General features: G+C 39.3%; 1 protein-coding gene across 1 annotated transcript in view; it reads right to left on the reverse strand.

Annotated features, from left to right (window-relative positions):
• Nucleotides 1-487: 487 nt before the first annotated feature.
• Nucleotides 488-13955, reverse strand: part of LOC132113514 (slit homolog 3 protein-like) — a 106671-nt gene continuing 93203 nt past the window's right edge. Inside the window, exons 5-6 of the mRNA XM_059521307.1 lie at nucleotides 7716-7787; nucleotides 488-563 (exon numbers count right to left, since the gene is read on the reverse strand). Coding sequence (XP_059377290.1) covers nucleotides 488-563; nucleotides 7716-7787 — 148 coding nt within the window. The remainder of the gene's footprint in view (nucleotides 564-7715; nucleotides 7788-13955) is intronic.

Consider the following 13955-nt stretch of genomic DNA (forward strand, 5'->3'; position numbering starts at 1 on the left):
TAAACTCACCTACAAACACATCAAATCTCTTCTCTAGTATCAAAGGATATACTATGAACTCAGACTAAATGTGCGACTAAACCAAAAAAGAAGACTTCCCAGCAGGCAACAGAACAGAGATCTGAGCATCTAATTGAGTCTAAAGCTAAACTGCTTTAAAGTAACAAGCATGATTCTACAGATGTTCTAGACAGAATGGTGCACAGAACAGTAAGGTGCACCTGGAAAAGTCAGGACACTTTTTCAAGCAGCAACAATGCAGCACAGGATGACAAACGAGCAACTTTACATGTTGCATGGACGATCGCATGCTAAACGACACGGTGTCGGACCGGACAGGGTGACACCGGGCTATGCGCCACAGGTCCATTACGCCATACAGTTTGTCCTTCGAGAGCAATCAAGAAACACATAGACAGAGTTAGAGGAAGGGACAGCAGAGGTGAAGAGAGAGGAGAGAACCCCGCAGAGGAGGCGGGAGGGGGACTCACAGTATCTCCAAATCGCGCAGGGCTCGGAAGGCTCCATCTTCGATGCAGCTGATGTGGTTGCTGTCCAGTTGCCTGCAGATGAGAGACAGAAGTCAGCGGCAGGTCTGCAGACGAGCGGGTGGGGGCTGAGGGGAGAGAGGGAGGAGGAGGAGAGGTGGGGGCTGCGGGAGGGATGTAGACAAACTAACACACACACACACTCATATCTACTCTCCTCTCCTCACCGCAGTCGGGATAAAGGACCAGCTGGCTAAAAGTGGCCTTTCTGGCTATAACCTCCTCCTATCTCATCCTCTCTCTCTTTCTAGCCACACTGCTGAGTGTTGGGATAAAGAGAGGTAAAAGAGAGAGAGAGAGAACAGGAGGCTGGCTATAGTGCACAGCCCACCCCGTCTGTCAGTTCCCTGTAAATATTAATTGCATTTTCTCCCCCCAGCCACTCATCCACCTCTTCTTCTTCTTCTTTTTTTTTGAAGTCAGAAAGGGAGTAATTTCATTACATTAGAGCAGCCAATCCATTACAAGCTTTTACCGGCTCTGTCACAGAAACAATTTCATTAAAGGAAGGGGTTCGTAAATCAGCTGGGGTCACGATTCTGGACGAGCAGACGTGAGGGGCACTTCTTCCTTTTTGCTTCTTTTTCTTTTTACTTTAATTTGCAGACTTTGCCATCCTCCATTCCTTCTCTCTATTTACCCCTCCCTCTTTGAGTTCTTAAAAGAGATGGATCTGAAAGAGGCTTGAATCAAGAAGAAGGCAAACAGAGCTGCAGTGACATCTGACCCGTGACAGACACTGTGCCTTGGCGTCTTTGGAGACGGAACATCTCTGGCATTTCTTTCACTCCATCCCTACTTTCTAAAAGTCATGCATCTGTCTCCATAATTGCTGATGGGGCAGACAGTATGGCAGCCGCCCACCGCAGATGCATTAACCATCACTGTGAAAATTAAATAACCTTTATTAGCAAAAGTAAAATGTTTGTCTTTTACGTCTCTTTTTCTATCCAAAATTGATTAAGACTGGCTTCTGTTAAAAAATAAAACAATAACATAAGTCAGCGTTTTGACTACTGAATTGCAGTGAAATCACTTTTATAAAATAGAAACAACAGCTTAGTTTATAAAATGGCAATCAACAATTATAAACTGTAAATGATATGTACAAATTAATTTGTTACAAAAACAATAAGTCTGTTGCTTCATTTTGATATATGGTCATCACTGAAAATTACAGTTCATTAAGAGTCAGATGTTGATTCATTAACCACTTCAATCAATCAATTCAAATCAGTAAACGATTTCTCAAACTGAATAAAAAGAGTTACTAGTCCTTATGAACAATTCATTAATAATATTGACTCATTTTTTCAAGATTTAGTCTACAATACAATAATACAATACAATAATAGTACACAATTGTTCATGAATCAGGAGAGACTGTTCTGCTTGTTTTCACATACAGTCTGTGAGGACAGACTTTGTCATTAATTCATGGTATGCAGTCTTTTTATTTCATATATTTATGTATAAATGCTTTAAAATAGTGTTTTTTAGCATTCATATCACAAGAAGCACCTCAGCCTATCATTTTACATTTACGTTTAAGCATTTGTCAGATGCATTTAGCCAAAGCAATCAACACTGCATTCAACTAATTCATGCATTCCTTGGGAACTGAACCCATTACCTTGGTTTTGTTAGCGCCATGCTACAGGAACAGACGTTTCTATACTCAAAGGTGATTGAAACCTTTTAGACTTTTAACAATGACAATACTGAGCATAGTCAAGGGTGAATACTGTAGCTATCTTGAATGTACTTATGTGAGCTTGCGGTGTGTGTGAATATCTGCGTGTTTGGTGATTGTTTGGAGAGATGGGACATGGTAGTGGTGGGTAATGAAAGTCCCAGTTTTAATTTTCCTGCTCTAATTACATTGGCCTTTAATCATCTGAGTCATGAGCCGTATTGGCACTTTAGAGCTCCCGTCCTGCCAGTGTCCCATCTGGAGTGAACGAGAGAAAGAAACAGATATGGGTCTTCCTTCCCTTCACTAGACTATTAATCTGTCAGAGTCGTTGATGCTAACCAGCAGCCGCATGGCCGTATTTCATTCACGCTCGATAGCTAACACAGCAAATGACTCAGAACTGGCCGTCAGTACAGCCAGGATGATGCTTGATCAGAGCTGCAATATATGAATCTTATAGTCAGTCTATAATCGTAACAGATATACAGATTGTGACCTTTAATGGCAGTCAAATAAAGTGTGGTTTGAGGATTTGTGTCAGTAACACACCACTGATGGCTCACATCGTCTTGTCTCTTCTGGTTTTGTTACACTCTGATTCTTCTCATCTCATTCAGTCTTGTCTCTTTTCCTCTCTTCTCTTTCTTACAGTCTCATATCATTTTATGTCTTGTCTCACTTCTGCTCATCTCATTTTGTCTCTGGTAGTCTTTGTTATCTCTTCTTTCATCTCACTTTGTATCTTCTCCTCTAGGATTGACCCCATCTCATTTTTGTCTCTTCTCTTCGCACCTCTGCTCACTTTATCACTCCGTCTTGTCTCGAAAATTATTCTTTTCTCAATTCATCTCACCTTGTCTCACTTCTTTTCATGTCTCATGTTCTCTTCTTTTCATCTTGTCTTATTGTCACTTCTCTTCTCTTATGTATTTTCATCTGATCTTGTCGTTTTTCTTCCTCTCTTCTAGGTGCTACTTGTCTGTTCTTTTCCAGTCTTGTCTTATTGTCTCAATTAATCTTGTCTCATATTGTCTCATTACATCTGGTCTCGTATAATTTTGAGTCATATTGGTTCTTTTTTTTTTCTGGCCTTAAATTGTTTTATTTCTTCTTGTCTCATATTTGTCTCAAATCTTGTCTCATTTAATCCTGTCTAATTTTTTGTCTAATTTCTTCTTGTCTCATATTATTTCATTTTGTATATTCTTGAATTGTTTCATTTAGTCTGGTCTCATATTGTCTTATTTTCACAATTCATCTGTCCTCATTATCTAATTTTGTCTTATCTCATATTGTCTCTTTTTCGTCTGGTTTCATATTGTCTCAATTCATCTTGTCTCATGTTTTCTCAATTCATCTTCTCTCATATTTTCTCAATTAATCTGTCCTCATGATCTCATGTCTAAATTCATATTGGTTTTATGTCTAGTCTATTGTCCTTATCGAACAGAAGGGCAGTCTCAGTGTGGATGGGTGTCCTGAAAAAGTGTGTGTTTCAACACCAGCAGTGCACATCAAAAGCTGAGATCTGCCGTCTGCGGAGTCCCATCTGCTGGGTACAGAAGCTGCACCTTGTCCTCTCGGTCATAATTCAAAACCAAGCGCAGTCACAGAGTGACATTGTGGGTACGGGAGCATGAAGTAGAAAGGCTTTTATTAACACCTAGATGAGACCTCCAACAGTGGGACAAAAATCAAAAACAAAAATTGTGTCCACGTATCTGATGCTGGGTAAACATACTGGACACACTGCTCTCTCGATTAAACCTCAGCTTCAGGTGATGTCGTGTTTTGTACCCTACATGTGCTGACACTATTCGTCCTCTCCATCCGCTGTGAATAACAAATGTAAACAGAACGAATGCATCCCTGAAATCCACTGCGCATAAAGCACCTGTTCTAATGGGATCCGTACCCCACAGACACAAGCATGTCATGGTGATATACAGTAGAGCGTATCAGGCATGTTTTCTTCAAAGGATTTGCAGTGCATGTGACGAGGGACTCTAGGACATCACCTGCACTGGATGCTTCTCGAGGTGAACATGGCCGTAGTAGCATGTCTGGTGAACAGTAAGAGGACACGGCTAAAGCCATAAACATAGAGGGAGATATTGTGTCTGGTTTATTAGGGTGCAACATAGACTCTTGTTAGCTGGAGGAACCATCTTGACCATTTTATCCAGATGGCCCCTCTATAAAGGGTGGAGGATGCTGGCTGAAGGCGGATGCTGACTCCAGCATGCTGTGGACTGTAAAACTGTGGAGATGTGAGGACAATATAAGAGACAGGGATTCAACCGGCCCTCAAAACGTGCATAGCCATTTTTAAATAGAGGACATTAAGGTAGAAAAGCATATGAGAAAATCAATTCATTCCTGGAATGCTGCCTGTCCATTTTTTTCTACTCCTTCCCGTAAAAAAACAAACAAAAAAGAGGGCTGGATGATTTCAGCAATTAAATCAAGAGTCACCTTGCCACGCTTTGCAGAGGCAGGTCAGTGGGAGAGAAACAGGCAGCACTGCTGACGTACAAATCCATCCTTCTCCCTCAATCCTCATTAGCCCTTTTTTCTCTAAAAAGCCCTACCTGAAGAAATGAGTGTTGCCTACCTGTACCTATCATTCATCCATCAGAGTGTGACGGTGCACATGACAGTGATGTGATGAGCACTCAAACACTGTTTAACATCACAGACATCACTGTAAGAACGTCAGGGGAAAACAAGCTGCACAAAAATGCTGTATGCGTGTAAAGGAAGTGAATGCTCATAACTGTTAGGAATGTTATATTTTAAAGTAATGCATTACAATATTGTCTGTAAAATACAACTAATAACACACATATATACACACAATACTCAAAATGTATCTGGCATTTTTCAAAAAATTATAAAAAAAAAAATCAGGGAAAAGAGCATTAACAATTAAATATCAAGCAGCAACCTTCTGGTCTCTCTCTTGAAACCAACATAGAAATTATTTAAACTGCAATTCATCAACATAGCCCACCTGAGTGGTTTTGGTCTATATGGCTAATTCTGCCCTTCCTGAAACCGTAAGGGGGGTTAAAAAGTTTTATAACTAATCTGTTTAAATTAAGGGCGTGGCCACTTGAGTGACAGGTGGATTGCCGCTGCTGTCACCACCATCAAGCTAGGTGTGTGTGGTTTCAGCAACCAGCTCCACCCACATCCCGCCTCTTTGCCCATTTTCGATTATCCAGGAGTGACGCTTGGCGATGTGCTGCCAAAATGGTGACGGCCAGTTCTGCCCACTTTAGGCTTCAAAAATGCTCTTGAGAAACCTACGCTGACGTCATTGACACTACGTTCTTGTTTTTATACAATCTACGTTAAATATCCTATATACTGTACAGTAGATCACAAAAATCTCTAATAAAGGTTACTATGTTTTGCATTCCGAGTAGACAAAAAGCCTAAATCATTTTTTTTTTACATTTAAGGAGTAGTGATTTCTGATTTCTGAAGTATTAAATAAAACAAATACATGATACTACATAAATATTACAGTGTAAATCTTACAAGCAAAGTATTACCATCAAGTCACTGTTTGTACATGTCTGTTACATGTTTGTAGAAATCCATTGACCTGTGTAGATGATTGGCAGCACTCCTGCAGCCTGGGGGTCGTCTGACAGGGGTCAGTGAGGTCAGATTTAGTATTGACACTCAGTTAACTCAATCTGAGCAGGGCGGGTGGTAGTCAACATTCGAGTGTCACTCTGAAATACAGTGAACTAAAAAGACCACCCTGAACACACTGAAAACGATACTGAAGAGGTGTGGCACAGAGGTTGAATATATATGGAGCACAAAACCAGTCTCAAGTCACTGGGGTATATTTGTAGCAATAGCCAAAAATACATTGTATGAGTCAAAAGTATATATTTTTTCTTTTATTACAAAAATCATTAGGATATTAAGTTAAGATCACATTCCATGAGGATATTTTGTAAATTTCCTACTGTAAATATATCAAAACTTAATTTTTGATTAGTAATATGCATTGCAATGGACTTCATTTGGACAACTTTAAATGCGATTATGATTTTTTTTGTACCCTCAAATTCCAGAAATGCAAACAGTTTATTGCCCTACAAATATTGCCCTATCCTAAAAAAAAAACAATACAACAATGGAAAGATTTATTTATTCAGCTTTCAGACTATGTATAAATCTAAATTTTGAAAAATTGACCCTTAAGACTGGTCTTGTGGTCCAATGTCAAATTTACACACACGGACACACACACACACACACACACACACACACACACACACACACACACACACATACATACATACATATAAATACAGCAGGCTAGTGGTTGAGGTTTCAATCTCCATTGTGCTGTTAAATCCTGTTGTAAATCTTCTTTAAGCTGCTTTGGATAAAAATGTCTGTTAAATGACTATTCACTTAGCGCTCACTACGGCTATATATAGCTGGGCTTCTCAAAGTCTCCCAACTCTTCACACGTTTCTCTTTCTTCTTTTTTCTTCTTCTTTCTCTAAAGCTGAAAAGCATGACTATGTCTTCAAACGAAAGCCAACTATATTTCCATACCTCTCAGAGATATCTAGCATGATGTGTCCCGGGGTTCTCAGCCCACGGTGGGAAAGACTTCATCTGAAAACAGTCTTTGTAACAAAGCCTTTATCAGATACTGCGACGAAACTTGCTAAGACTTCACATACACTCGAGCCTGGGAATGCACATGAATGCTACAGCCACATACCACAACCGATCTCTGTCTACAAACAAAGCGCTCCATTAATGATGACCTCAACTTTGTGTCCTTCATTCATTAGAGGGCAGACTTAATTGCTGTAATCATCCAGCCCTCTTTAAATGCCATGTTTATTGTTGCAAGCGTGTAAACTCACTGCACTTGTTCTGTTCTTAAAGGAAACCAGGAAGCTGGGTGATTCTTTAGATATTAACAGTATTAACAGTATTAACAGTATTAACAAGCCCTTCTACCATAGTCCACAGTAGCGAGATCGGCTTCTGAAACTGTTACAGAGATTCATCAGAAACCATTACTGTAATTGCATATGGCTGTGGAACATTACTCACTTGCAATATCCTGAAGATATCCATCTTATTGAACCATACTGATTAATTGAATTTTCATCAGTGCTAAGCTTATTAACTGTTATGACAAATGATTCGAGGGGCATACATGTACAGTAGGCCACCTAGCACATTGCTTTTGAACATTTTCCTCTTCCAGCCAGAGAGATGATTATCTTTCATTCCAGTTATCTGTCTTTGACTCGCAAGACTCGGTAAATGCAGTGGATGACAGTCTTGTTTGCAGGAGTAACACACCATGTCTCGCTACTTTTGGGGAAAGTACAGTTTTGGAAGGCTTGTTTGGCCTCATAAAATCATGCAAACGAATGCCTAGCGGATGCCAGTGGAAATGAGTAAGGAACGCTTACAGGTTCTTGACGGCGGTGATCCCTCGGAAAGCCTTACGAGGAACAGCCTGAATCTGATTCTCGCTCAGGTCCCTGGAGAGAGAGAGAGATGAGAAAGACAAAGAGAGAGATATTAGGATTTGTTTGAAGCCACTTCACATTTCGGTCGAAAGCGTTTTGAGGAAGATGGACGATGCGCCTCAGCTTTGAAGTCTGAGACCAAACTGTTCTACTGACCATAAATGTCACATCCTCCTTTATTTGTCTGGCCTTTTATCACTGTCTGTGTGTGCGTCTAATGAAAAACATTTCTAAAGCTTTGTAATGAAAGGTCTCATAGCGGTACGTCCCACAATCCTGCAGAAAATTAAGCAATCATATGCACTTTGAGTAACCCGAGGAAAAAAAATGGACAAAAGTGACTCTACATCAAAATGAATGCCTGCCATTTTTAATGCTTGCTTATGAGCCAAATGATTTTTGACATGTCAAAATGGTTGTGCTTAACTTTATTAAGCTTGTTTGTTTGTAGACTCATGCTGGCAAAACATAATTTGAAAACCAGAATGCAATTACGGGCCAAGAAGGAAACAAATGAGATAGGGAATATCAGCCCAGCTAATCAAAGCGTCTGCTTTAGAGTCATGCCTGCTACACATAACACGAACAGACCACCACATGGGTTAACCCACCTGACCTTGCTACAACCAATTTCACTGATCAACAATCAGATGTGGATCCAAACGTGGCGAGGAATTCTGCCAGAACTCGTACTTGGGACATAATGATGTATCAAGTACAGGACTGCCAGCAAAAAAACTGCAGTCATTGAGCTCACCCCTCCTTCAGCGCCCCACCAGAACTGGATATGTGTGTGTTTTTTTTCTTCTTCAAACCAATCAAGTTTTATTATGGCAAAAATCTTAATAACTATGTTATGCTACTCATTGAGGCTATTTCAATGAAATGTTCCTGATGGTTTTTGACATGTTTCACAATACTGCATTTCTTTTTCTTTTTTCTTCTCTTTACAGCACTCTTGGCTGGCTTGATGTGAACATCATGTTCCTTTGTGTATCCTTCAAGTCGGACTATGCAGTGCATGCACAGAGGAGGGCAAACATTTGCAGAGTAAAATCTCATAACATCCCATGTTCGTATGCCACAGAGTGGGAAAATATGACCGCTGTTTATACCAGCATCACGCTGGGGATGAGCGAATGTATATCAGCACTACCACCCCGTCGCCTTTGATGATCTAAATGTGAAACAGATAAAGTGCAGAGATGGTGAGGAGCACAGAGTCGACTTCTCTTTGCTTTGGCTTTTTAATTCTTCATGAATGGCGAAGCACCGGTCTCGTGCATCCTTGGCGAGCCGCGAGCGCAGCATAGTACTTTACAGCACTTCCACTGCTAATAAATGTTTTATTGCTTTGTTTACTCAGTCGAACCTTTTTCATTATTTCTACAAAAAGGCAAATTGTCCCAGCCAAATAAAGGCACTTATGAAACACAATCTGTCTCAGCAGTGCTTTTGCCGAGAAGCGTCAGAGAGAAACTTTATGTCAGAGGAAAAAAAATGTGTCTGGAGGATTTGAGTTAAATGAGATGATTTCTAATGAAGAATTACATGAAACTATTGAGAGACAATAGAAGTTTATGAGATATGAGAATTATACTGGCAGGAGAATATAGCAATGTATGTATTTAATCTTTTACGCTGTATTAATTACACATGGATAATGAAACAATCTATGTGACTTCAGAAGCTCTCCTAAGGATCTTTAAAAAAACAGGTTAATTCGTCAATTTAGATAACTGTGGTAATGCAATTTCCTGTATTCACTGTAAAAATTACTTTCTTGATATTTTACTTTTATTTAAAAATATTTTACTAATACGTGCTAAGCAAAATTACATAAGCCTTACATACGTTTTGTTTTTTGGATAATATGACCTGAATTGAACCCATTTTTCAAAAAGAGACAAACTTTTCTAAAAAATAATTTTTGACAAATGTATATATGTTTAAATACATATATATATATATATATATATATATATATATATATATATATATATATATATATTTAAACATATATACTTAAAAAGCACAAATCCTGTATAAACTAATTTTGTCATTTTGGAGGAATAAACTGAATTTTACAGCAAAAATAAACTGAGCTCAATCCTTATATACACTGCTATCATTTGTGTCAAATTGGGCGTCTTAACAGATGCTGGAACAAATGCTTTAGGATAAACATACAAATTCAAAGCAGACATACACCAAATAGTTTTTGTTAAAAAACAGAGCTGCATTGGTCCCCCTCCTCTAGCAATCTGCTTGCAAATTTCATTAATTTCATTTGGCTTTGGCCCTGTTCTCTCTGACTGTCAGGATGCATGCCATAAATCTCCCTTTGATTCCATTATGTCTCCCATGTCCAGACAACCTGGCAACGCCAAAACATATTACAGATAAACGCTCAGCAACACGCAAGGATACAAGAGCCGAGATGCAAGGAGGATCTATCCTCACACATACACACACACACACACACACACACACACAGACTCTTACATACACACAGGTCAGACAAAGCGAAACGCTACATACTTCATTAATGCTGTTGTTATGCCACTCAACAAATCTTGTTTTCAGTCGAATGCACACGTTAAATGGTTAAACATATGCAAGGAATAGAAGACCATTAATAATTCAATACATACACCTGTCACATTTCAAAAGCTCAATATTTTGTCAATGGGAGATTTTAAGACTTTAATCTTAAAAAATGCTTATGAAGTTTTATAGTACATTTTTGCAAAGTGTTTTTGGTTGAATTAATTGCAGACGTCTTCTTCTTAGGCGTTAGTGGTTTAGAATAAATCTTAAGCAGAGTCTGTGCATTAATTTTCCAAATAACGTAAGTAGGTTTCTAGAGCAGAATATCAATACACCGCTACCTTGAAAACACAGTAAAAAGCATTGAAGGGATGTCGCTCAATTCTCTTTCTTATCGCGCTTTACGAATGTCACTCTTATCTCTCCACTGAAAAATGGAATGCTGCTGGTTTACAAGAAGGTTATTTGCTTCACTTTTGTTGTTTTCTCACTCTATGTAAATCACAAAGGAAAAAAGTTATTGTCGTAGGAAGTAGCAGAAACTTGAAAATCGCTTTACAGTAACTCAGATAATGTAGGATGGCTGTTAATGGCTCTCATTCAGCAACGACACACACAAAAAGCTTCTCAGGTGCTTATGCAGAGTTTTCTTCTTACCTTTATTCTACTTTAATGTTGATGAATCTGGATCATTTTAAACGAGAGAGCAGTTAGTAATTAGCGTAAAGCACACCCAGACATCTCCATAGAAGAGCCTTTTTCTGAACAAGCCATTCATAAATCTCTGCAAACATATTCCTTACAGCATATAAAGACGCAGTCTTACCCAACAGCACCCAGAGCAAGAGTAAAGCAAGCTGTGCCATTCTCAAAAACACAAGAGACACCTTTTAGGCAGACATTTTATGCAGAAACTATTAAATAAGTCATTAAATGTGACTTTTTTAAATAGTTCGCAAAGTTATTCACTTAGTTTCTGATTATCTTTACAATGACAATAATAATTTAATATAAATCAATATTCTAAAATTATATAAGTAATTTGAATTTTATTTAATTTTTATAAGCCCTATATATATATATATATATATATATATATATCACTAAGGCTACATGTTTGTTCATAAATATAATCAAAACAGTTATATGAAATTTTAAGTCTTTCTATTGACAGCAGAGCTTAGTTTTCACCAGCCAGTTTTCATTGTCACATGACACTTCAGAAATCATTATAATATGCTAATTTAAAGGAACCATTTCCTATTTCTTGTTTTTATCAATGTTGAAAACAGTTGTGCTGCTTGATAAAAAAAATTTCTCTGATGAATAGAAAGTTCACAAGAACAGTAATCATTTGAAATACAAATATTTAGTGACGTTATAAATGTCTTAACTTTTACTTTTGATCTATTGAATACATCCTCGCTGAATAAAAGTGAATTTCTTCAACTAAAAATAAAAAATCTTATTAACCCCAAACATTTGAACAGGAGTGTATGCAAAAAAAACAAAACAAACAAACAAAAAACAATCAAACAAGTAAATACATAACCTAATAATAAATAAATAAATAAATAAACTTGAAAAAACGTGAATTCTGCATGAAAGAATTTGCACACAGGTTTTGTGCACAAATGTAAGTGAAAGTGTTGTCAGCCAGGACTGGTTTTCTCTGAGGACGTCATGTTATTTTGTGTTTCACAGTACTTGTTAATCTGTTAAAATGTTAATCTCTTATAAAATCAAACATGGCAATTTTTTCCCCTAATAAAGCCTCTGTATAAATTACAGAGTAAACTACTTAACTATGTTTGGGCTAACTCAGCCCTATGAGAAAACGAATCCCGTCTGGATTGGACTGCTTGTTGATACAGTATATCACACAAGTCTAATTTCAATGGATCTCGTGATGCATGGATCCGGAGCACATGGGCTTTTCTTTCCTTCTTTCTTTTTTATATATAAAACCAAATTCAAAACAGACATCTGTCTCCTTCCATCTAGCTCATCGAGCACAAACCGCAGCCCAGCTGGGTGACTGGTCCGTTGATACGTCTCCCACCATGCCCATGCCTCTCTCAGTATCTATCAAGCACTGTCTTGCTTTCGCTCTGCTTTGCTCTGGAAGGGCTGTTATCTGCATGCCAAATTGAATCTAGAGTCCGAAATTCTCACAGAGACCCTGATGCCTGTCAGTGGGTTCCAGTACGCTTCTGTTAAGTCCTGCCAGCACCGACAGATCGACCCGTACTCGCTGGCGGGTTCACACACAGATGGGTCGAACATGTCTAAGCGTACACACATGATCAGGTGAAAGGTTATTAGATCCCTCCAGATACTCTCGCCAGATATATGACATTACATTATTAATTTAGTAAGATCTGATATCTGGGGCATATTGCATTGCTTTCATATCACATCTGACCCGACTGCTAAGTTTAAATGTGTGTATTAGGGGCCAAACGGCTGTTAAGCATGGCAGGCGACTGTTCTGAAGTAAAACCAGCCCTATAAACAAAAGGAGGGTATTACAACATACCCTTTGGCTTGAGGATTCAGTGTCTGGAGGAATATTTGTTTTTCATCTGGGTGTCATGTGGAATCGGGAGGTTAAGACAGAAAGCTGGCCGGGTCGGATGCCGTTCGCATTGGTTATGAGATGCACATTTCTGATTTCTTTTATTAAAGACACAGCAAGAATAAGAAGAAAGAAGCAGAACCCCTGGGGCGCTCCTTAAGCATTTTGTTTTATGAAACCAGAGACATCTTCAAGTCCATATCCATTGGATATACCAATAACAACTCCTGCAAACAACCCTGAATGCCTCTCCAAACAAACGTTCACACCATTCACAGCTCCTGCAACCAACCCTGAATGCCTCTCCACACAACCATTCACACCATTAACAGCTCCTGCAACCCATCCTGATCACCTCTCCAATCAACCGCTCTCACCATTCACAACTCCTGCAACCAACCCTGAATGCCTCTCCAAACAACTGTTCACACCACTCACAACTCCTGCAACCCACCCTGAACACCTCTCCAATCAAGCGCTCTCACCATTCACACCTCCTGCATCCCCCCTCTCCCCCACACCTGCAATACAGATCAGCGAGGATGCGGTGCGCCAGGTCTTCAGGAAGCAGAAAAGGAAAAAAGCACCAGGCCCAGATTGTGTTACACCAGCCTGTCTGAAATCCTGTGCTGACCAGCTGGCCCCCATCTTCACAAAGATCTTCAACAGATCGCTGGAGCTGTGCGAAGTCCCTTCATGCTTCAAACGCTCCACCATCATCCCCATCCCAAAGAAATCCAAAATTACAGGACTAAATGACTACAGGCCTGTGGCTCTAACGTCTGTAGTCATGAAGTCATTTGAAAAACTGGTGCTGGCCCACCTGAAGGACATCACTGGACCCTTGCTGGATCCTCTTCAGTTTGCCTACAGAGCAAACAGGTCTGTGGACGATGCAGTAAACATCGGACTGCATTATGTTCTGCAACACCTAGACAGACCGGGGACCTATGTGAGGATCCTGTTTGTGGACTTCAGCTCTGCCTTCAACACGATCATCCCAAACCTCCTCCTGCCCAAACTAACTCAGCTCTCCGTGCCCACCTCCGTCT

The sequence above is a fragment of the Carassius carassius genome, chromosome 33 (assembly GCF_963082965.1).
Source record: "Carassius carassius chromosome 33, fCarCar2.1, whole genome shotgun sequence".
Lineage (NCBI taxonomy): Eukaryota > Metazoa > Chordata > Actinopteri > Cypriniformes > Cyprinidae > Carassius > Carassius carassius.